Below are 24946 nucleotides of genomic sequence, written 5' to 3'. Positions count from 1 at the left end.
GTTAATCTCATCCAAAACACCCTCACAGAAACCCCCAGAATAATGTTTGACCAAAGAACTTAGCTCCCTGTGGCCCAGTCAGGTGGACACGTAAAATTAACCATCACAGAGGGGTCCCAAACATGCATGGCTACTTATTAAAAACCTTCGGCAAACCCAAGTTGATGGACATTTTACAAAATAACTGACCAGTATTCTTTAAAAGTGTCAAAGTTATGAAAGACAAGGAAAGACTGGGGAGACTCAGAAGACATGACAATGACATGCATTGTGGGATCCTGGCTGTGATTCTGGAACAGGAAAGGACATAAGTTGAAAAACTACTAAAATTTGAATGACGCCAACAGTGCAGTTACTTATATTAATGTTAATTTCTTAGTTGTAGTAAGTGTACTGTGGTTACATAAGATTTCACATTAGCAGAAGCTGGTTGAAGGGTATCCAGAAACTGCTGGTGGGAAGGGTATAGCTCAGTGGTAGAGTGCACGCCTAGCATGCACGAGGTCATGGATTCGATCCCCAGTACATCTGTTAAATTAAAAAAAAACCCTAATTACCTCCAAAACAAAACAGAAACTCTGCTATTTTTATAACTTTTCTATAAGTCTAAAATTAATTTAATTAAAAAAGTTGAAAATGTTTCCTGCCATCGGGTACTCTGAGGACTTCTTAGTAACAGAAGATTTTTTTTATATTCTTTAAATTTATAGCTGTCATGTATGTAAATACACATATAATTTTGTATTTACCAGTCAACATTTCCCACAAATGCTAAATTCCATCTATTTTTTTTTTGCAGGTACCTTTAAAAACCTTTAGACTTTTTTTTCTTCTTCTATACTCTGTATTCCTTCCTGACTGAAGCATCTTTTTGTAAATGTTCACAGCTCAACTCTTCTGCTGTTCCATGGGGTCTTACCTCTGAGATGATGATCCTTGTAGCATATTGTGCAGAGCAGAGGGCATCCAGCTGGGACGCGGGAGACCTGGGTGCCAGCATTTTTAGACTGATTCTGTTAATAACTAACTCAGTGTCCTTCCAGTTTTAACATTCTGGGCCAAATGGCAAATTTGGGCTGAATGCTATATGTATTTGTTGATGTATTGATTGAAATAATTGTCTTTATTATTAATACTTTTTTCTTTTTGTCAGAATCTTATGTGCTGCTCTATTATTAGGTTTCCTAAGTTTTTAAAAAATTCATGTACATTTTTTCCTTCTGTCCCCTAAAGTCCTTGGATTCTACAGTAGACTTGACAGTGTAGTCTGGCATCTCCCTTAGACTCTTTCCTTTTAGCAATTTAAGGAAATCAAGATTCTGGTGGGGTGGGGCCAGGAAGCCACTGTAGCTCCCTTTTATCTTGTTTTCTTCTCTCTGAAACTGGGTCCTATGTGGAAAAGTGAAATTTGAACACAGGGCTGTCTGAACTGGAAGCTTCCGTTGCAGTGCTGGAAAGATGGATAGAATATACCAGATGGGGCCAAGGGAGCATATGTCGGTTTGGGGGCAGGGAAAGGGGTGGGGCACAGCATGAGCAGAGGTATAGCAGGGGAAGCATGAAGTGTGCTAGGGAGAGGGGTGTTCCAGATCTGCTGGGGTAAGGAAGGACGAGGGAGAAAGCTGAAACAGGGGCAGGCGCAGAGGGTGAGGAGCCTTGGATTCCAGATTGAGTTTGGACTATATTTCCTAGCCCACTTCATAACCCACTGAAGGTCTTTGGGGGAGGGAGTGCCATGATGAAAACAGCTCCCAAGAGATTGAAGTTCAGGTGGGATATGGACTGGAGAAACAGAGAGGCTCTCATCACAGCCGCTGGTGTTTGATGACTTACCCAGACACGGCTTTCTGTGTGTTGTCATTTCATCCTCACAGTAGCCCTAAGAAATACACTTAATGTCATCCCCACTTTCTGGATGGGAAAACTGAGGCTTTGAGAGGTTGGGTAATGACCAGGCTTCCATAGTGAGTAACAGTGGTGCCAGGACGTGAGGCAGGGTGGGTCCAGTTCCGCCCGCGCTGCCTCTATCCTACAGTGCCTGACAGTAGCCCGGGGACAGCCTGGTGCACGTCAGTAGGTCAGATGTGGTACGTCCAGGTGACGGGGCCTGCTTTAGGTCAGCTGTGGTGAAACAGGGCGATGCGAGTGGCACTGTGAAACAGGCTCCTGTGGGAGCCTGACTCCAGGGCTGGGCCTGCAATTTTAAAGCTTCACGTTTGTTTCCGGCGGAAGCTGGTGCTCAGTGGGGAGAGCCTTGCCAAGACCATGGCGACATCACGGAAGACCTTGCCTCCAAACTTCCTAGTGGCTTAGGCTTCTTGTTTTTCCTGAGGAAATGTATTAATTTAATAAAGAAAATGCTGAGGCCGGGTGTGCTTGGCTTGGGTTACTATCGGGATGGTTTAAGCAAACTTCCGGGTGTTTTTGCGCATTTCAAGCCGTAATTACTAGAGCTGGAAAGGTGTCTCTGGAGGTCAGTGGGTGATCCAGTCTCCCTTTTTTCCATGAATCCCCTCCCCCCGTCTGCATATCTTGGTATGTTCCCAGTTACTTCTTCGCTTTCCTGTTGCATGGGTTGATATATCACAGAATTGTTTAATTTGTTTTACTTTTGTTTCTTGTTTATTTTTCTTAAGTATAAGAGGGTGCATGCATTTTGGTTTTGCAAAGCTTCTGATGCACAGTTAAGTAAGCATATAATAGGGGTGTTTCGAATGCTGCTGTGACCTTGTGGGGCAGCAAGGGCCAGCCCAGTGACCTCTCTGCTCTCTCCGCTGCAGGTGATAAGAAGTACATGATGGGGCCCAAGCTTTCCACTCTTGACGCAACTGTCTTTGGACACTTGGCACAGGCAATGTGGACCTTACCTGGGACCAGACCTGAGCGGCTGATAAAAGGCAAGCCGTACGAAGCTCTTCAGGTTTGGGGAGTTGCAGGGTGGGGCGGGGGGCTGAGGGTAGGAGCAGCGCAATGGAGAATTCTAGGCCAGTGCCTGTGAGCTTGGCTGTGCTTTCTGGAGACGCCAGGCTGTGTGTCCGGGGCCAGGGTTGGTTTCTGTGCTCAGGACATGGAGAAGTGGAGGACAGACTGGCCTCTCACCAGCCACCTTGCTCAGACTGTGTTCTTAGCAAAGCTGACATGAACCCTGCCGCGTTCCACACGAGGGATTTTCTTCCAGCTCCTTACGTAGCGGACTTGTCGCTGAAATGAGGCTTGAATTCCTTCTCGTCCCTTGTTTTGTTGGCCTTCCTGAATTTCCTTTGGGCAGTGGTGAGACTTGGTTGGAATGCATCGAGTACTGATTGAAGAAGGTCTTCTAGAACTAGCGCTAAGTAGGGCGAGGGCGAGGATGGGCTTACGTTTAATTTCCTAAATGATCAACATGGAGATGTTCCTTGTCTTGTGATGTGTTGGAAGTTATCTAATGGAATATGTTATCATATTGGTGATGTTTGTAGCACTGAAAATAGTTTTGCTGTATTTTAAATCAGATTTTCCATGTTGGTCTAAAAGACATTGATTCCTTTCAGCTCATTAGGGCTGTTTTGTGTTTACGCTCACTTGCTGTCACTCCCTGCTCTCTCCTTCCATGTTCCTACCACACCACCTTGCACACCTGTGAGTGCACACACACTCACCTGCACTCACTTCTGTACGTAGATGCTCTGTATACACTCACTGGTACACATACACTTCCACCTCCACCCAAGCGCACACCCACACGCAGACACGCTGCAGTGGACCCTTGAACAACATGGGTGTGAACTGCACGGGTCACTTACACTTGTATATTTTCCAGTAGTAATTACTCTATTGCTACACGGTCCGTGGTTGGTGGAATCCATGAATGTGGAGGAACCGTGGATACAGGGGGCCAACTCTAAGTTACATGCGAATTAACTCCCACGTTGTTCGAGGGTTAACTGTATTGAGGTCATCTGGGATTTAGCCAGAAGGATTTAGGTATCCACTGTCAGAAGAAATCTCAGATTCTACAGAATCTCTTCTCGCAGAAATGAAGCATCTTTGGGTCAATTTATTTATGACTTGGCCCTTCCCTCTATCACTTCCTGGAGGGACTTGAGGCATTTAGTGTTCTTTTTAGAGAAATGATCAGTCTTTTTGGAGGACTGATTTTGAGTCCCACCCGGAGACACACGCATTAGCGGGAATCTGACACCATCACCTGCAGGGGGCTTTTGGCACGTTGTTGCGTGTGCTTTGATTCTTAAAACAAACTGGCAGCTTCCCCGTGGGGACTGGAGGAGCGTGAACCATTCAAGGCCACAGAGAGTCTCTAAAGCTCACGTCCAGACCTTTTGATCGGAGCTGCTAATGCAGACAGACTGCTAATTCGGACTCGACTTCTTCCTCTGCCAGTGCTCTTTCTGTGGTGGAGCCTTTCCCAAGAAGTAGCAGGAGGCAGGAGATGCGGAAACAAACAAGAGCTTGGATAGCTTAGGACTGGCTCGCAGCCGGAGTGCGAGTGGCTTGGATCTGGCAGTTTTCCGCCCTAGCTTTGGAACAGCCAGGGCACTGTTGTCCTTACGCCTGTGTGAGTGCGTGAGTGTGCGTGCATGAATATTGGCTTTTTGTTCCTAGATATCTAGTCACACGGGCTACTCCAGGAACCATCCAGAACAGTGAAGAATTTTCCTTGATTTAGATGAGTAGGAGGGTGGACTTTGGATATTCAGCAGTTCTTAACATATACATAGTATGTGTTTGTATACGAGGTAAAATATTATTTCCTTATTAGAGAAAAATTAGAAAAGTTGAAAAAATTAACTTGTGACCCCCTCACCCGCAGAGAACTTCTGTTAATGTGGTGGAATATTTCCTCGTCTTTCATCAAGTACATGTATGTATGCATTTTTAAAAATTGCTATCATGATGCTAATACAGTTACAATCTGCAGTTTTTAATTAGCTATGCATTATGGCCATTTCCCTTGTCATTAAATATTCTTCAAAGCAATGTATTTAGTAGTTGTATAATATCCTATCCTGTGGCTACATTGCAATTTGTATGATTAATCTTTCTCTGGACTTATGGGTTATTTCAAATAATGTTTACTAATATTCTATAGTGAGTAGTGTATGAATATATATTTCTGCTTATCTCTGGTTATTTCCTTCAGCTAACTTTCTAGTTGGGGAATTACTGTCTCAAAGGGTATAAGCCTTGGTCTGTAGCTAAATTGCTTTCTAGAAAGTCTCGTGAGCAGCGTGTGAAAACACCTCAAATTTTGTTCCTCAATTAGGATTGGATATTATTCCTTTTGAAAATTTCCCCATTTTTACAGTAAAAAAGCATCTCAGTTTTATTATCATCAACAGTTTTTTTAATTGATGGATAATTGACATACAGTTTTATATTCATTTCAGGTGTACAACATAGTGATTTGATGTCTGTGTGCATTTTGAAATGAGCACAGTAAGTCCAGTTACCATCTGTCATCATACGAAGTTACTACAACATCACTGACTGTATTCCCCATGGGGCACATTACATCCCCGTGACTTAGTCACTTTATAACTGGAGATTTGTACCTCTTGACCCCCACATCCATTTTGTCTACTCCCCAGCCCCCCCGCCCCCCAGCAACCACCAGTCTGTTCTCTGTATCTGTGAGTCTTGTTTTGTTTATTTGTTTTTAGGTTCTGCATATAAGTGAAATCTTACAATATTTGTCTTTCTCTGTCTGACTTATTTCACTTAGCTAATACCCTCAAGGGCCATCCATGTGGCTACAAATGGCAAGATTTCATTCTTTTTCATGAACGACCAATGTTCCATAGTATTGTAAGTGCCACATCTTCTTTATTCGTCTATCAGTGGACACTTAGGAGGCTTCTGTGTCCTGGCTGTTATGCTGCAGTGGACAGAGGGGTGTGGGTATCTTCTTGAATTAGTGTTTTCCTCTTCTTCAGTAAGGAGTGGACTTCACTTCACGAAGTGGACCTGCTGAATCTTATGGTAGTTTTATTTTTAATTTCTTGAGGAACCTCCATACTGTTTTCCATAGTGGCTGCACCAGCTTACACTCTCACCAACAGTGCACGAGGGTTCCCTTTCCTCCACATCTCCACCAACATTTATTTCCTGTCTTTCCCAGCAGCCCTGTTCGTGTGGAGCCACATTTGATATTTTGATCAGAGTATCCTTATTAGAGAGTGGCATGTGGGTTTGGGCGCTCTTCCAAACAGACGTGGAGAACTGGAAAGCCTAGAAAAGTGAAAATAAAGCAACAAAAGGGAAAAGCTTCTGCCTCACAGCTGCTCTCGCTGGAGAGCCATATCTAACCAGAACCTGACCTATTTTTCTAAATTTGTAAGAAACACAACCTTCTGTGTTTTAAGACAAACCCTGTTCAGCGACTCTTTCTACCAACAGTTACTTATTGTACTTGATGTCTTTTTTGTTTATTATTTGATAGATTAAGAGGTGGAAAAAAAGTGCTGGCTGTCCTTGAAAAACATGCAAGTATACCCCCACCTCCTTACTTTGACTGTTCTCCATCCGGAAATGTTTAGGAAGAGGTTGGAGTAATTCGAATCTCAGAGAAGGGCTGGCTCGAAAGACCTTGCTGGCCTCTGTAGTTTGAGATCCGTGAATGAGCTTCAAGGAGACGAGGGAGTGGGGGTGTCCTCATTACGGCATTCAGGTTTGCTAAGAACTTTTCTGAAGAGGAAATGTTCGGCGCCCTCACTGCCTTTGTGACACAGTGTTAACGGGAGCAACCAAGGGCATAGCAAGCACCTAGAACATGTCTGGAACAGGAAGGTACCAAGTAAGTCCCTGGAGATCAAATAAGTGTCTGGGGGTGCCTGCCCCCTGCTTCCCAGACACTGGCTGGTGGAGGACCCAGGGCTGGCAGTCGTATGGGGAGATGCTGGCAAGCTCTTGCCTCACTCTGATTTGTGCCATGACTGGCAGCTGGGAGATCCTGAGTCCCGGGTTCCAGGTCTGGTTGACTATGTTTTCAATGTCAAATTGTACAGGATGCTTTTGACTATTAGCGGAGCTGGAGTGATACAGGAAAATAAAATGAGTCACTTTTTTCAGAGAGCAGTGGGGAGTAATTCCATTTGAGAAACTCCAAGAGAAAAGCTCTTTATTCTGTCTGGGAGTGTCCTTGGGGTAGTGGGCCATTTGACTTTCTGATAAATATCCCCTCAAGTTGTCCAAGAATATCACTAATCACTCATTAATTATTTTACTAATTTATCTTATTGGATTTTTAAATTAAAAAAGTAATACATGATTGTCACAATAAGTTGAATTAAACAGGTATATTTTAAAAGATTTATTATTTTCTCCTCATCTGTGTCCCATATCACTCCCATGGAAAACCAGTATTAAGGATTTGGCGTGGACCCATCTGTGCCTTTTTTTTTTTTCATATACGAATTTACATACATGTATATAGCTGTTTTAGTTTGTTTTTTAAAAAACTAAACAGTGGAGTTACATTATATACATTTCCATATATGTTGTTTTTTCCCCCACTTAATAGAATATTATCTTTTTAACAGCTGCATAATATTCTATAGAATTGATATACCAGAATTGATTCAGTCAGTCCCTTTTGATGAACTGTTTCTATCTTTCTTTTCTTTTTATTGGCACAGTGCTGCATTTGACATCCATATGCATAGATCTTTACATATTACTGCTTTTATTTTAGTAGAATAGAATTCTGAAAGTGGAGTCCTGAGCCAACAGATATGTGCATTTAAAATTTCAATACACAACATCAGATTACTTTCCTAAAAAGCTTATAGCAATTTCTACTTCCACTATCTCTGTAGTACAATGCCTGACCCTCCACAATGGATGGTATCAGCCTTTAATTCTTACCAGTCTGATGACATTATTTGATTGTTGAGTACACTTTGGAAAAAATGCAGTTTTAAAAAATTATTTTACAAAGTTTACATCTTCAGTATAGGCATTTGTGTTAACGTGGCATGTCTCACACACACACACACTACACACAACTTGTTTCTACTGCCAAATGTTTTCATTCCTTTTGGCTGGTAGCATGTTAAATGGGTCAGCTGATGGAGAATCTAGACATAGGAAGGGACTGGCAAAGCCAGATAGAGGTAGAACTCAACCATAAATTTTCACTCTTTGTTTTACTCTTTTTATCAGGGGCAAGATATGAGGATGGGTGTGTGAGTTCCTAGCCCTTGCTTATCAAAGCAAACCTTTTCTTGACTGCATTATAGAGCGATCACTTCTTCATGACAACCCATTATCTTTACCTGTCCCGTCATAATTCTTGAGACTCCAGAATGAATTCCAGAAAAATACTCTGTGACAGGTAGTGTGAAGATATTAATTCCTAGGCCAGGCTGTCAATGCATCAGTCGAGAGGCAGAAGAGAGCCATGGTGAAGGGCATGGAGTCTGGAGACAGCTTGTGTTTGAATCCTGGCTCTGCCCCTATCTGGCTTTGTGACCTTAGGCAAGTTAATTAACCTCTCTGTTGCTTCAGTTTTCCTATTACAGATAGGAAATAATACAATAATACTTCCTGCCTCATAGGAGTGTTGCCAGGACTAAGGAGTGAGAGTTAATATGAATTCATCAATAAATAAAGCACTTCAAATAGTGTCTGGTATACAGTAAGGCCAATATACATGTTTGCTATTATTATTAATTTTTATTATCACACACTGAATGGTTACTAATCACACAGACATGAAGGCGGCAGCTCTCCTGGAAGAAAGGTGAAGAAATAGCGTGTAGAGAGGATGACCACAAAAGAAGTGGATACAGTCATATATCGTGTAGATCCATGGATGTCGTGAATAGATTCTGACCTTCTGGGATTGAACTTGATCTGAGGCAAACAGGGTTGTCCCAGGGCCTGCTGTGAAGTGACCATAATTCATCTTTGATGTTTCCTGCCCCCAGTGGCCCCTTGCTGCTGCTTCCACATCTTTATCTAATTCTTGGTTACCAGCAATACCTGGTGAGGTACCTCGTAACTGCTTCCCTGAGGGAGAGACTAAGTGGTAGTTTTGCATGCCTCTGTGTGCATCTGCCCAAAAGGAGCAATGACACTGGCTTCTCAGCTTGTGGCTCCTGAGTGTGGACAGAAAATCTTCGTGTTGAGGGCAGTCAGAATGGACTCTTACATCGTGTGAGTTGAACTGTTTTGCTCTGAGAAGACTGAGAACGGTGACTTGGAACCAAGACAAGTCCACTGGCTTACAGGACCCGTGAAGCAGGGGGATTTGCCTTATTATGTTTTGTAGGGAATGTGTTTATGTAAGCATAACAGCCATCAAGTTTTGAAAAATTTTAGTGGGAAAATGTTTATAATGTGCCAGGAGGTAGTAGGTAATGATGATAATAACAATAAGTAAATAGAAAAAAATACTGAAAGAAATTACACCGAGATGTTAATTTTGTTTCCTTGGCTTGGGGAGATTATAGTGTAGCTGCCATTGTTTTTTTCTGCGTGTATGTATGTTTATACCATTTCTATATACAGACTTGTAATTTTCCAAAATGAGTATATATTACTTTCCTTGACAGAAGGTAAAATAAAGTAGTTACAGACTATTACCAATAGAGCTATTACTATAGAAGCAGCCTAAATGGCTGTGATAGGGGATTGTAAAAACCAAATGAAACTGTGGCACATCTGTGTAATGAAATACCCTACAATTATCAAGGTGGTCATAGAGTGAAGTTTGAAGGTTTTCACTATATGTTATTAAGTGGAAAAAGCAGTATAGGAAACAGAGTATATAGTAAGTGCAATGCAGCAAATGTAAGAATATGTAAATGTATGTATAAATATATACATTTCTGGAAGAATGTAAGTGAAAATTATTATGGCAAATGGGATTATTGATAATTCTTTAATTTTTTGCTTATCTGTGTTTTTTAATTCTCTGCAATAAAACATGGGTTACCTACATAATAAGTGACTGTTTATATAACTTTAAAAATTCCAAAGACTATTCTTAGGGCAATAGTCCTTTAAGAGATAGTGACAAATTCTATACTTATGAGCAGTGTTGCCATCTAGTGGATCAAAAGCAAAAACTCACCCTCTTTCTTCATCTTTCGTTTGGAATTAGGAAATGAAAGCTAAATACTGTGTTATGTTTCAGACGAATGCCTGGACAGTTTTAGCAACCGAACGAAAGTGTTCCTTTGATTTGTAGGAAAAAGAAGTAGCCCAGTGACCAAGTGAGAACCCAATCGTGGGTGCAGCTGTTTAATTTTATTTAAAAAAATGAAAAAATATATGTTTTACTAAGTGTGTTTGCAGGCAGACGCTTCCATAAAGACAATTATGATTTATCCACTTTATGGATTATTCAGGGGAAAATTTCCATCCTAACCTAATTTTTTCCAACTACTTGGCATAGTAACCAGCCCATAATGATGCCACAAATATTTGTGGAATGAATGATCACTTCTGGCTGACTTAATCCAACTAACAGTTGGTATATTTTCATGGACTATAAATATATTTAAATGTGAACCCACTGAAGCACTAATTCTCTTGATATGCAAACATAAAATAATAAAATGCTTCACAAAGTGAAATGATGGTGGTTTAGCTGCCATTTCTTGTCACTGTAGGACTCGCTCCTAAACTTCATTCAGCCCACTCACTGAATTTAACTTTTCCCACTCACCTTTCTTCTTCTGGGTATGAAAATCTAAACGTTTTGACAGTGCCTCTGTGGAAAAACATGGTTAATGTGTACCTTACCCCATTCTTCTAAACTTCCCAGAAAGCCAGGTGGCTGGTAGATTGTTGCCTTGGGGAACTAACCCTCACTTTCCCTACCACCCTGCAGGTGAGCTGATCAATCTTGCCATGTACTGCGAGCGGATAAGGAGGAAATTCTGGCCTGAGTGGCATCACGATGATGACAACACCATCTATGAGTCAGAGGAGAGCAGCGAAGGCAGCAAAACGCACACGCCCCTGCTGGATTTCAGCTTTTACTCAAGGACAGAGACCTTTGAAGATGAGGGAGCAGAGAACAGTTTTTCCAGAACCCCAGACACAGATTTCACGGGACACTCGCTCTTTGATTCTGACGTGGACATGGATGACTACACGGACCATGAACAGTGCAAGTGACGTTCAGCCTCACTGACCCTCTTCTGTTGGAGCTGCCACTCTCTGGGGTCGGTCCCGTTTCCCAGGTAGAAATCCATCCGAGCTGGGAGGAGATCTCTGTGCTTGGCACGGTTCTCACAAGCTAACTGGACTAGAGCAGCCTTATTTCTTTTTTTGTACAAACAGAACACAGAACCATTTCGATGGCTCCATTTAAAACAAACAGGCAAAAAAAAAAAAAAGTCAGCATGGTTCCTGAAATCCATTTTTGTTTTCATTAGAAAACTAGCATTGTGTGGTGGAGCAGGTGCAAGGAGAGGTTGTCCACAGATCGTGTGTACGCTGATCCTCTTCAGCCCGAGGCCTCAGTTGCGAGGTGGATTCTTGAACATCTTTCATCCAGCAGGGTTCGAAGTCATGAGAGATGCCGTCAGAAGAAATGGAGGAGATGGATGTTCTCTGGGGGCTGCTTGTATTTCACGTGTGCATATTGTATGCTGATATATAAGTCAAATAAAATCCATAGATATTCAGTGAACACCTACTATGTGCAAAAGCACTTGCTAGGTGCTAATCAGTATCAGTTTTATTCTAAGCCCTGCCAGTGACGAGCTGTGTGATTTTGGGCAAGTCCCTTAATTCTTGTGTGCCTCATTTCCCCCACCTGTAAAGTGGGGGTGACAATAGTCTCCACCTACCTACCTCACAGGGGTGTTGTGAGGATTCATGTGGTAACATTTGGCGCTTTGAACCTCTCGGAAGAGGTGTGACATAAACACATTTTATTCTTTAATGTGCTTCACGCGTGTGAGGATTGGAGGGCCGAGGAATTCCATGTGCAGGCAACAGCAGCCACGGCCGAGCGGATGAAACACACACCGAGGCACAGTGAGGACTCTGTCTCCAGCCTCTTTGCGGTCTTGCTTGAATAGAAATCTTTTGTTGAAAGAACCCTGGAAATATTTTTATGGATCATCAACAGCTGCAAACGGTCTTCAGTTCTCCTGTATATTTGCAGAGAAGTCTTTCTTTCTTTCGTTGCCTGAATGCACACTGGGACCTTGTCCTCTGTTGGCCCCGGAGTGTTAAGTTGACTATGTTTTATTTACTTGAAGGAAATAAAGCTCAGGAATAGGATGGGTTTAACAGAGGTGACAGGGAAAGTGTTTTGACTGACTTTTGCCAGCAGAAGCTCGCCAACTTGTAATGTCTTTTTTGAAAACAAACCTTGCAAGGTGTATTGACAAGGTGAAGTAGGAAGAGGATCATGTGTTTGGTATCAGAGCACTTCGGGCGGTGTAGCCTCTATGCAGTTTTATGAATGCAACTTTTCTGGTGTTCTCAGCCATTGTCCAGCGAGGGGAAGGCAACGCTGAGGAAAATCTTAACGTTTCTTAAGGATTCCCTTCCCCTCCCCTCCCTGGACCTCTTCTGCCTCCCTGTAGTACCCCTGAACTTTTGGGGTGCCTTATGGACGAAGGCACTCTATCTCTGAAGATACAGTTTTGGTTGACTTTGAAGATCTTCCAGTGAAATATGGGGCGAAGACCCTGGGGTGATGGCTGTGGATTTGGGCTTCTGACCCCAGCTGACTGGGTAAGGGTTATTCCTTGTGGGGTTAAAGAGGAACTCCTTAAAAGACAGCAACTTCTTCTGAGAAGTTCATGTACTTTACTTGGAAAAGACTCTCTTTGAATTTAATTTTGGCAAAAACAATCCTAAAATTCTGTGGATTCACAAAGAGATAAAGGGGGAGCATTTTTGAGGCTAGTTACTGTTAAGTAACTGGGAAGGGCATCTGTAACTGGGAAGAAATACTGAAATACCCCAAGCTAGACATTGTTATTCCACAGAAGACTCAGTGGTTTATCTTCTTGACACCCTTCATTTTTGAGAGGACTGTTTGATGCCTCATGAGAATGTGTTGGCGAGAATGGATAAGCCTGTTCTGTTTCCAGCATCATTTGGGACTGTTCACCTCTTCTCTCTCCAGCAAGTGTGTTCCAAGGCCAGCTGGTGGTCGTTCTGTGAAGACTAGGGCAACTCCTAGCCTGAAAATGTGAATGTGATGGACAGGTAGACTGTGGACCTATCTCCACGAAGACTGAGTTGCCCTTTCCCCTCCATCAGCTGGATAGAGTTGTGTTTGAAATTTTGTCCATAATTTATTCTTCCTGTATAGCACCAAGAGTGATGTATCTTTATGCCAAGGATAATTAAGTTATGAGTATGTAGAGCCACATATATTTTTTACTGTGTGTTCCTTGGAGGGCAAGTCCATCAACATTAAAAGTGAAGTTGTAAAACCTCTCCATGTACCTCCCACAGAGGCCTGAATTGCCACCTGGGGTCCTGGATACTGCCTGACCGCTCATGACTGGGTACCCGGCACTTTGTTGGTGTAACTTGATTTGGAACCCTAGAATATACACAGGTTTTACTTTCCCAAACTGGGTTATAGAAACAAAATGACCAAGATAAAAACCCACTGTGGTGTGGGTGACTTACACAGTCTTGATTGGGAGGGCTTTAATTTTATGTGCTTCATTCTTAAGCTACCCAGATTTGAAGTGTTCACAGGTGCTACTTCTGAGAGAAATAACCAGAAATTAGGGGATATTTTTGACCTCTGGCTCACTTGTTCAAGTTCTGTATTTCTGTTTTACTGGAAAGTAACTTAAGGAAATGTGATCTTTAATGCTAACAGTTGCTTTTGGGTGGACGGAAGACCCACAGGCCACCTGTTCTTTTTCACCTCTCATTGTAGAAGTAAATTCTGCCCCTTATCCTTCCCTTCGCTCCACCCAATCCCTGTCTGCATTCATCAGGATGAAGGAGCAGCAGCATTCTGCTCAGCATTTGCTTTGTCAGAGTAGATATGAGGGTGATTTAAATTTATGCATAGGTGAACTGTATTGTCAGAGGTCCTCATTTATTGTTGTAACATAATGACTTGTGAATAGCGACACTACCAAGGCCACGGGCTCCCCAGCTGACTGATCATAGACTTAGAACAACTGGACTTGAGTCACAACTGCAGTCTGGTCCCCAAGTGAGCCCTGCCTGTGTGTCCCGAGGTCTGAGGAAAGGTGTTGTTGAAACAGCTAGTGTTCAAGGAAAGGAAGCGTTAAGGATTGTAGCCTCCAGGTTCTCGCTCACTTTGAGAGAAAGTGTAGACTCATAGAAATGGATAGCTGGGCCATGGATTAGCTCTAGAAAGTCATATTTATTTGGAGGGCAGACCCAAAATGGAGATCTTTCATCTTGCCTTACGTGGTCTTGCCACTACATGAGCTTGGCTTGGTTTCTTTTTAAAACCCACCTCCCTGAGAGGTCATTCCATTTCCTAGAACCAGCACATCCCTGGCCTCTCTCAGAGAGAGAGTACTTGGAATCCTCCGCTCTTGTCCCCTGTATCTGTTCAGCCTGGTCCAGGCTACTTCAAGGGATCTTTCTTCAGAATCTGCTCTGTGCAAGGCACTGCCAGGCTCTGTGAGTGATGCCAAGATGGGCATCCAAGTCACCAAGACTCCTCATTCTTGAATTATATCTCTTAAGGAATCCATGTCCATATGCCCTCCCATTGGCTATTTAGTTACTCACTGATAAGTGACAGCCACTTACCCTGTGCCTGACCCTGGATCCACGCTGGATATGGAGTGTGGACAGAACAGACATGGCACCCTGATTTGAGGGTATTCTCTTTTTGCCTAAACTTCTTCCATAGCCTCTCTTACATGCTTGGCCACTTCCCTGATCCATTCCACCCATCACCACATTAATATTTCTGCAAAGCTCTCATAGGGCACCGTATTGCTTCAGGATAAGATATTCCTTCAGGCCTGCCATTCTCTCTTTATTCATCTGGTGTCCTGGGACTCCTCCATGTGAGCCATCCAGTGCATCCAGGTTGGTCCATTTGCCTTTGCCCAAACATGCCTCATGTGTCCTACTCTGTGCCTCTGCTCACGCCAGCCCCTCTCTGCAGTGCCTGCCCTTCCTCTCCATCTGCCCAGGTCACACACACCTCTCAAGGCCCAGCTTCGTCTGTTCTGCAAGACGAGGTCTCAGCTCATTATAATCTCCCCTTCCTCTAGAAACATGGCACCCGTCATTTCCTTCCTTGAAGGCTGCAGGGGAAAGCTGTGCCCAAAAAGATGGCCATACGCTAGAAAATAGTGGCTTTTAATTTTTTGTGCCTCCATCAATAACCTAATGAAGGTCCTATGCCCTCGTCCCAGAAAAGTACATAGATGCGAATATATGAGATTTTACATAGAAGTTCAGGAGATTTAAAGACATCTGGAAATTATCGGTGGATTCCTTAGAGGGTTCATAGACCACAGTTGAAGAAACCTTCTAAAGAGTCTTTAAAATTTACCGTTGTTAGTGTTTGTTCTTTCTCGCCTTTAAACGTGGCTAGAGAGGAGACAAATTGCAACGAGAGGTGCAGGCAAAAGAATCTCTCTCGTTATCCACGAGGAGAGTGTGTTGAGTGACAGGGGAGGAAGAAGCGGTATCTCACGTTAACTGAGAAAAATAACTTTATTTGCATAAATTTGGCATTTTGAAAGTGGCAAGGTTTTGTTGCCATCATTGTTGTCTTCTGTCTTCTAATCATCCAAAAGGTTGATTTCTCAAAATCAGTTCAAGGGCCAGGGGAGCTTCTGCTTGGGTAGGCTGACCAGCCTGGGGCTTAAGGGGCAGAGAAGAGACTGGATTTTTCCTTAGAGGAAAAAGTTCTGCACAATCAGGTTCTTCTGCATTAATTAATTAATTAAATTATTAATTGATTAATTAATAGAACAATTGTTGAGCATATTTGCAATAAAAGGATGGTGCCCTTTGTTGATATTGTACAACTCAGGTTCTTCCTCTCCTCCTTCCTTCCCACCACCTTCTTTTTTTTTTTTTTTTTAATTCGGTGAACCTACTTTCTTTGCTCCTGGCTATGACCCAGGGTCCTTTGTTTTCCTTTAAATGCTATGCTGTCTAAAATGACAAGGACTGATGAAAGTACATTCAATAACAAATGCTTCTTGAGTCAAAATGCTGAACCCTGGCAACCCATCTGTCACAGGTTAGGGGGTCCGTTACCTGTGGCTGTGGAGTGCTTGACCCTTACTCATTTGCTTCCAGTGGCCTGGCTGAAACTGGCCAAGTTCAAAAGGACCCCCTTGGTGGTGGTGGTGGGGGCAGGAGGCTTCTCTTGCCTGCAGATCTCTTGCTAGTGCCAGGAGCAAATGCAAACACGCGTGGGGTTTTCCTCACTACATCTCTTACCAGAAACTTAGGTTTTAGTCCCTAACTTTAAAGAGTATCTTAAAGGTATTTAGTCCTTTAATCTTTAAGATATGTTAACTGGAACCAGCAACACATTGGCCTTGCACCTTAGGGAAGGTTACGAGAATACTGAAAAATACCCAGAAAGAAAGCATCTCACTGTTTCGGGGCTGAAGTTGTGACCTCCTCAATCATTCTGGCTTTTGCCAAAGCCAGGAACCTGTCCCCAGACCAAAGCTCTCTGAAGCCTCTGCTGCTGGCTAGACCGTGACAAATTAGAATGCTCAAATTTCAAGAGGATTACTGCCCCTAAAGTTCAAATTTGTAGGCAAATAAAGAGGACCATTGCAATAAAGAAACAAATAACTTATCGATGTGATCCAGCCAGCACCAACACGCCTGATCATCTCGGTAGGGAAACAAGTCCTCTAGAGCAAAAGGCTGGTACGGTGCGTTGGTGTTCTGAGCACAACGAAGTATTTTCAGCAATGAACTTGGTAGCCTTGAATATTTCTCAATTGCTATTTTCCCTAATTACAGCTTTAATTATTTTGAAACAATTCACTAACTGTAGAGCAATATATATTTATGATGATATTTCATTTTATGAAAAGTAGTATTACTAAATGTGACTAATTAACCCCCCCATTGACAAGCATCTCCCCCCCGCCCCCGACCTTTGGCTCTAGAATAGAGTAACTTGGATTAATCAGTAAAATTTAAACCTTTTTCCTTCTTTAGTATTAAAAAAGTTACCCCATAGCTTTAAAAACAATAGGATTCAGCTCCTGAATTGCCAAGTAAATCAGCAGTGGCTAAACAGACAGCAGAGGGAATGTAATATAATTGGAGGGCTAGAAAAGAGCAATGCTTTGGATGTCTGCTACCTCCCTCCTCTTTCAAAAAAATAATCTGTGGACTTTTCTTTTTAACAGTTGCTCAGAACTGGAAGTGTTCTCTCATATTGGCTTCTGTCCTCCCACAGGGGAGCACGTTTGGCTTATTACAACATGGACTATGTCCAAATGATTGTATTTTTATCTTTAATGAATTATATCTGAGATTTTTTGCAGCAATAAGACTAAAGCTAATGCTCAAATTTTCAAGGGATCTCTGCTTTGTAGGGGCAGCATGTTGCGTTACTTCTGTCACAGAATGGTTTTACCTCAAGTAATGCGTCTCGCGGGGTCGTGCTCACTGTACACGGATGTTTTTCCCAGGGATCTGCGTCGTGTTGAGTGTCTGACACCTCCACCTTTGATGAGGGTGATGGTTCCTTGGTGGTGGTGGCTGAAAAGATGAGGATCCGAGCCCTTCATCTGGAGGCATTTGAATTTCACTGAGTGGGAGGAGAGAAGGAAAGATGAACAGACGCTGGCGCTTCGGGCAGCCATGTGGGATGGCTGTGTTAGAGATGCGTCAAGCACACTGCAAGTTTTCTGGGTGGTGGCACCTTACTAAAACAATCCAAAGGGCTGCAGGTTTGAACCCAGAACAAATGAAATCTGTGGGGTAAGATGGTCTGTGGACATCCTAGTGGCTGGTGCAGGAGGCACTGAAGTCATGTTGACCTTTGTCCTCGCTTCTGGCTTATTCTCCAGGGTTGTGCCACCTGAGGCTGGGCCTGGGAACTGAGGGTGTGGCCCCAGTGTGTTCACTCCTTTGGTTCTGTAACTTCCTTCTCGTCTCTTGAAAGTGTTTGTGGAATATCATTTCCATTTTATAGTATCAAATGTACAGAGTATATTTGTGTTTTTTTAAAAATAAAAGTCCTTTACATGTTTGGAGACACCCCAGATCATCCGTACTTAGGCAGTGGTCTCCAAACCTTTGTGCTCTTTGACCTCATTAGTAAAGCTTTCTGAGCATGCCCCTCAGCATATTTATTTATAAACTCATACACCCTGTTCTACTGATATACTATGTACATTAAAACCATAACAAACATAGACATTTACAAAGAACATTCTTCTCTACTCAATAGAGTTTAGGGAGTGGGGTAAGAAAGACTTTAGGGGAGCACCTAGAAAGCTGCAGCTGCTTAAGGAATGTGTATGTAACACTGGTGGGGAAGTGGGTGTATGATAGGCACAGATGCATGATTCTAGGCCAAGGTTATTCATTTATTCACTCATCCATTTTTGGTTAGCGGAAGAGAAGGATGAATAATTAAATATGTCTTTTATAAGAGCTCTTTTAAATTGCTTTTGGGAGCATTTGATCTAGTATGTCTCGTAAATTCCTGAAGGATTTTTCAGTGCACTGATTTAAGCAAAACAAGGGAAGTAAGGAGGGGAAAAAGCCTCTACTAATGCAAATGCTGGCTATATGGACTGAGGATTTCTGAATCTGAAAAGCAGGTGTTGAGAGATCCCAGTAATCGTCATCTCACTGATTATATGTCTTTCTTCTATTTGTTTATGATCTCATGTCTCCAAATGTGTGGAAGAATTACAGGTTTATTTCCAGATGTCAGAGACAGGAAGGACCAATGTTGGGGTAATTCGAACCCATGTTTCAGCTGCTTGGGGGCTGATGTGTGGGCACTGCCTGGAAACGCTGACCTGCAGCTTCTGTTTTGCAAACACAGTGAAGAGCATCTTGCTGAACGAGGGCCTCGATGTGGAGGCGGCAATCCAGTGTTTGTTTCTGGACCTATGAGTTATTTTAGCACAGTTATTGTTAGTAGTTTATAAAGCCATATTTAAACTTGTACACTTGATTGTAAGATAGATTTGAATTGTGCACTATGTTGATTACTGTATATAAATGTGGAAATTCTGTATATTTGGTCTTAATGCTGTATGTATTTGATGTGTAAATGATAACTAATGGATATGAAATAGCTTGCTGTGAATGTCTTTATTCCAGTTCGCTTCTCTTTTGCAAATTTGAATGTTTAAGCTTTACGCCCATGGGGAAAATCTGAAATTTTTGCATCTAATATACTGTTAAGTGGTGGTCTCTTAGATGATTGGGAGAATATTTTAGTAGGCTCTTGTATAATTAGAACAGAGGTAATGAATTTTTTAGACATATGACTTTCTGATAGAATTTTAAATGAATGGTTTTTTTAAGGAGAAGAACAGGTCTCTGGAATACACCGTCTTCCCCTCTCCTGCGTTTGCTTCATGCTGTGTGCCCGTCGGAGCACAGTGAGGAATGATGTCCACTGGCACAGAGAAGACAGGATGCAGAGAGTGGAGCACATGTGAAGACCTTCAGCGTGGTTGCTGGGCCCGATGATAGACCCATTTCCCCCGCTGTAAATTTGTCTCAATTAGTTTTCCCCAACTGTTCAGTGAAGTAATTCTGATTCTCATTTAGCAGATGAGGAAAAAGGCTTGGGGAAGTAAATTAGGGTAATGTGGCTAAGAGATGCTCAGAGATTTGCAGTGAGTTTTTGTTCATTAAAAAAAATGTTTTTTGATGGAGGTACTGGGGATTGAACCCAGGACCTCGTGCATGCTAAGCATGCGCTTCACCACTGAGCTGTCACCCCGACTGCCCCACCTGCCCTGCAGTGAGGTTTTGGAGACACAAATCTTAGTACTTACTGTTCTACACACACGCCTGGCAAGGAACCTTGAAAGATAGCTCGTCCCACAGGCATTTCAGGGTGGATAGAGACATGCAGAATGTTTGAAATCCCATCTACAAATATGACCAACTATTATTCAAATGTTTTCTTCTTACCATTTAGGGCAAATTAAATAATGTAACATCTAAAATCACAGACTTCCCAATCTATGGGAATATTTATTAAGTAGAAAATGCGAGAACCCCCTAATTCCATGTTCTAGAGATGATGGTTTGGTTTTTAGCCTTTTAGACCCTCTTTCTGTCATGACCTATAAATCTTGACTCTTCAGCCCCTCTTATTAATAACATTGACCCCAAATGGAAATGCTTTGGGACAAAGCTATATCTACTGCAACCTGAGTGGGCTCAGACCCTTCTAGAACTGGTGTGGGGGTCTTGGACTCAGGCTTGGTGTCTGTCCCTTTAGGGAACCTTTGCTCTCCGTGCTTTCAGAAGCAAGGGGGCTGTTTGCCTTCCCAGTGCGCTGTGCTCTCAGAAGCACTGAGAGAAGTGCTTTGTGACCAGTTGTACCAAACCATCCAGGATGCCATTTTTCATATTTGTGTCCTTCTCTCCTTTTAGAGGCGGGACAGCACGGTGGGCCTCCCTGTCCTCCCTGGGGCTGTCTGTGTTGTTTGTAGATGATGCCACTGTCAGCAGCCATTAAACGCTCCCCAGCTCCCCAGCGGGCTGGTACCCATTAGCATCAGACTTTTCTTTTGAAACCTGCCAAAGTCAAAGTAGCTTATCTTTTGGATGAAAGGGGACTTTGGAAAACAAAGGGGAAAGAGAACTAGCTTCCTTCCTCCCAGTAATGACTGTGATGCTGCCCTGTGTGCCTGAGGGGTACCTGGTCTATGTGAGTGACGGTGTTCTTGTCGTGAAGACCTGGGGGGTCATCTCCAAGTGAGGGGCTGTCGGATTGGAGGTTTCCCTTCCTGAGGGTGTTTGGCTTGGGCACGCACACTGGGTAACTCGTGCTCAACACGTATCCAGGAGAACCCTGATTAAAACAGAATCCCAAACAGGGAGAGTTGGGGGAAGGGCTGTGTGTGGAAAGGAGCAGCCCCAGGTCTCTTCCCAACCCTACTGTGTCCGCATGTCTGTTGTGTGGAAGCCTGGCTGCTGCCTGTCCACCCTCACAAGCCTCCTCCAGCTCTAGTTGGTGCATTTGAAGGAAAACAGAAAATTTGAAGACTGCTCAGGGATATCAGTAGTCCTGATTTGCTAGTGGTACAAAAATGGGAAGGAGGGTAAGAGGGAAGGAAGGACCAGGACCAGACTGTTTGGAGGTCATCCCCTTGGGAGTGAGGAGGGTTTCTGAGCAGGGGACTAACTGAGAAAAGTATTTAAATGAGATTCATCTGATGACATCTGATGCAGGACTAGTCAGAGAGGACGCTGCAGCAGGGCATCTGGACCTGATCTCAGTGGCTCCCAGTGAAGTCAGAGGTGTGAAATGGGGGAGGGGGAGTGAGCAGCCACTCCGCCCAAGGACACACTGAGACTCCCCGAGGTGGGGAGCCCTGGAGGGGGAGGGACGAAGGTAACAGTGGGAGACTGGGGAGGCGACGCTGCTGCTGCCTGTGTAGGAAAGGTGGAGGAGGGCGAACTGGTTTGGGGGAAGATCAGTGTTTGGTTTTAGGCACACTGCATTTGAGGAACCTGTAGGAGATGCAGGACTGGAACTTATGAATAGGATGAAAGCAAAGCCACAGCCCTGCAGGGATGGCTGAAGCAAATGGACTGGGGAGAGAATAAAAATTAGCACCTTGCATTTGCACAGGATTTGCCTTTAAGATACTGTTAGAGTCAGTAACACTCAGGCAATATTACTTAGTGTCCTCATTTACAAAATGAGGATTCCTACAGGTTGATCTTTAGGATAGCTTCTGGCTCAAACCTCCTCCCATCCTTCCCTGAGGCTGAATTCCACTTCTCTGTCAACACTGATTCCACCTCCTGCTTTGTTGCTTCTCACAGTGATGAAATGAGATTCTTGGCCAAATCAACTAGTAATAGCTAACATGTAAATATTAATTACTGTGTGCCAAGCACTGTGTTCTTAGCAACCTACTTCTATTAAGTCGTTTAATGGTCATCACAGCCCTGTGAGGTACTATCACTGTCGCCATCATCTTCACCACCACCACCTTCATTCTCATCATCACCATCATCACCATCTCTAGTCTACAGATGAGGAAACTGAGGCAGAGAGAGGTTAAGTAACTTGCCCCAATCTCTGCCAAGTGACCAGCAGAGCTGCGGTTTAAATGCAGAGAGTCTGAGTTTAAGAGTCCAGCTTTTACACCCCTGTACACCAGTAGCTCTAAACCACTGAAGAAATAAAAGAGGCAAAGGTATCATAAAAGGGTTAGAAAGGACGCAAGTGCATCTACCGTGGGGAGGGACAAGGTTTTGCTCAGAGGCATTATGCCAGCTGCTTGCAGGCAGGTGGTGTGGGCTGACTGGGTGTATGCACCTTATGTCTTGGTATCAATGAAGTCAACCTCCTTCTCCTCAAAAGCAGCCTCCCCAAGTCACTGTACTGTGTTTCCCCATGAGCAGAGCCCAGGAAACTGCTTAGGCAGAGCCCCGAGGATGGAGCACTCAGGGAACCCCGCCCCGCAATGCTCGTGCTTGTTCTTCATTGAACATTCTTTTACTTTATTGCTGTTGGTGGGTCTGTACTTCCCGGGCTGGGCTCTCTCGTCGGCCCTGGGATGTCTGACTTCTGGTGTTGGACAACGTCAAGTGTTCAAAGCCTGCAGCAGCTGGAGGCCCAAAGGGGAAGTGCATTCTGTAGCTTGCCCCATAGCGCAGTGCATGTAGTAAATGACCAATAAGGATTGGTTACAGGAAAGGACAGATTCTTAGGGAAAAGACAAATCAAATTGCAAAGAAATATCCAAAGTTTGAAGTTTGACAAGACAGACTGTGCAAAGGCAGCCTGTAAATTACTCATAGAACAAACCGAAGGTGACTGAAATATGGGGTAGTAATTTCTGAAGACTCAAGTGGTTTATGTGGTCCTCAGCATCCCTTGATAGAATTATAGCCCCATAATTCAAACAGCTCCCATCTCCTTGACACACGTATACCATGCATCTGAATCCCAAATCCTGCCCACGGTTGGCACTGTCTCTTCACCCTGCTCTCTTATGTTACCCAGTAAATCCTTTTGTTAGAGCCTCTAGTGTTAGGTAAGCTCACCTACTCTGTCTTAATGTTGTTTCTAAGTATTATAGAATATTTGACTGATTAAATGGGACTGTATATGTTAAAACTCTGTGTATAGCTTTATTTTAGGGTTTTGGAAGTTTATTCCATTTAGCTATCAGGGTTTTGCATCCTGTAGGAAGCAGAGTGAGGTTAGTGATGCATTCCTTGGATTTAGCCTGAACTCTGCACATAAAAATAGGGGGAGAAAGTCCTGGTAGGTAGGTGATAAATCTTTTTTTCACTTTTTCCTCTTCCTGCTCCAGTTCTTCCCTTATATTAGGAATCTGAATTCATAGTGATATGTTATTGTTCTTAGCCCTATTTCCTACACTGTCTTATGAATAAGTAACTAGTACCTTAAAAGCAGACATGTCAGGTACAATTATAAATTAACTTAATAGTATTTATTTTTATAAATGCTCCTGCAAAACCACTGTTTTATTTATTTATTTATTTAATTTTTTTATTGCATAATAGTCACTTTACAATGTTGTGTCAAATCCCAATGTAGAGCACAATTTTTCAGTTATCCATGAGCATACATATAGTCATTGTCACATTTTTTTTCACTGTCAGCTACCACAACATCTTGTATATATTTCCCTGTGCTATACAGTATAGTCTTGTTTATCTATTCTACATTTTGAAATCCCAGTCTGTCCCTTCCTACCCCCAGCCCCCTTGGCAACCACAAGTTTGTATTCTATGTCTATGAGTCTGTTTCTGTTTTGTATTTATTATTATTATTTTTTAGATTCCACATATGAGTGATCTCATATAGTATTTTTATTTTTTTAAACTTTTTTTTATTGAGTTAGAGTCATTTTACAATGTTTTGTCAAATTCCAGTGTAGAGCACAATTTTTCAGTTATACATGAACATACATACATTCATTGTCACATTCTCTTTCACTCCCCGTCCCCCTGGCAACCATAAGTTTGTATTCTATGTCTATGATCTGTTTCTGTTTTGTATTTATGTATTTATGTATGTATTTATTTATTTATTTTAGACTCCACATATGAGCGATCTCATATGGTATTTTTCTTTCTCTTTCTGGCTTACTTCACTTAGAATGACATTCTCCAGGAGCATCCATGTTGCTGTAAATGGTGTAATTTTGTTGGTTTTTATGGCTGAATAGTATTCCATTGTATAAATGTATCACATCTTCTTTATCCAGTCATCTGTTGATGGACATTTAGGCTGTTTCCATGTCATGGCTATCGTAAATAGTGCTGCTATGAACACTGGGGTGCTGGTGTCTCTTTGAAGTAGGGTTCCTTCTGGATATATGCCCAGGAGTGGGATTCCTGGGTCATATGGTAAGTCTATTTCTAGTCTTTTGAGGAATCTCCATCCTGTTTTCTACAGTGGCTGCACCAAACTGCAATCCCACCAGCAGTGTAGGAGGGTTCCCTTTTCTCCACAGCCTCTCCAGCATTTGTCATTTGTGGACTCTTGAATGATGGCCATTCTGACTGGTGTGAGGTGATACCTCATTGTAGTTTTGATTTGCATTTCTCCGATAATTAGTGATATTGAGCATTTTTCATGTGCCTGTTGATCATTTGTATTTATTCCTTGGAGAATTACTTGTTTAGGTCTTCTGCCCATTTTTGGATTGGGTTGTTTGTTTTTTTCTTATTAAGTTGTATGAGCTGCTTATATATTCTGGAGATCAAGCCTTTGCCAGTTTCATTTGCAAAAATTTTCTCCCATTCTGTAGGTTGTCATGCAAAGCCACTCTTT

General features: G+C 42.8%; 1 protein-coding gene across 3 annotated transcripts in view; it reads left to right on the top strand.

The window, feature by feature from the left end:
* FAXC (failed axon connections homolog, metaxin like GST domain containing) overlaps positions 1-17034 on the top strand; it is a 58367-nt gene extending 41333 nt beyond the window's left edge. For all 3 annotated transcript variants that reach the window (XM_072965645.1, XM_072965646.1, XM_006200262.4), the window contains 2 exons: positions 2781-2897; positions 10838-17034. In XM_072965645.1, coding sequence (XP_072821746.1) covers positions 2781-2897; positions 10838-11127 — 407 coding nt within the window. In that variant the 3' untranslated portion in view covers positions 11128-17034. The remainder of the gene's footprint in view (positions 1-2780; positions 2898-10837) is intronic.
* The last annotated feature ends 7912 nt before the right edge of the window (positions 17035-24946 follow it).

This window comes from Vicugna pacos, chromosome 8 (assembly GCF_048564905.1).
Source record: "Vicugna pacos chromosome 8, VicPac4, whole genome shotgun sequence".
NCBI classification, from domain to species: Eukaryota; Metazoa; Chordata; class Mammalia; order Artiodactyla; family Camelidae; genus Vicugna; species Vicugna pacos.
This window is presented reverse-complemented; position numbering and strand designations above follow the sequence as displayed.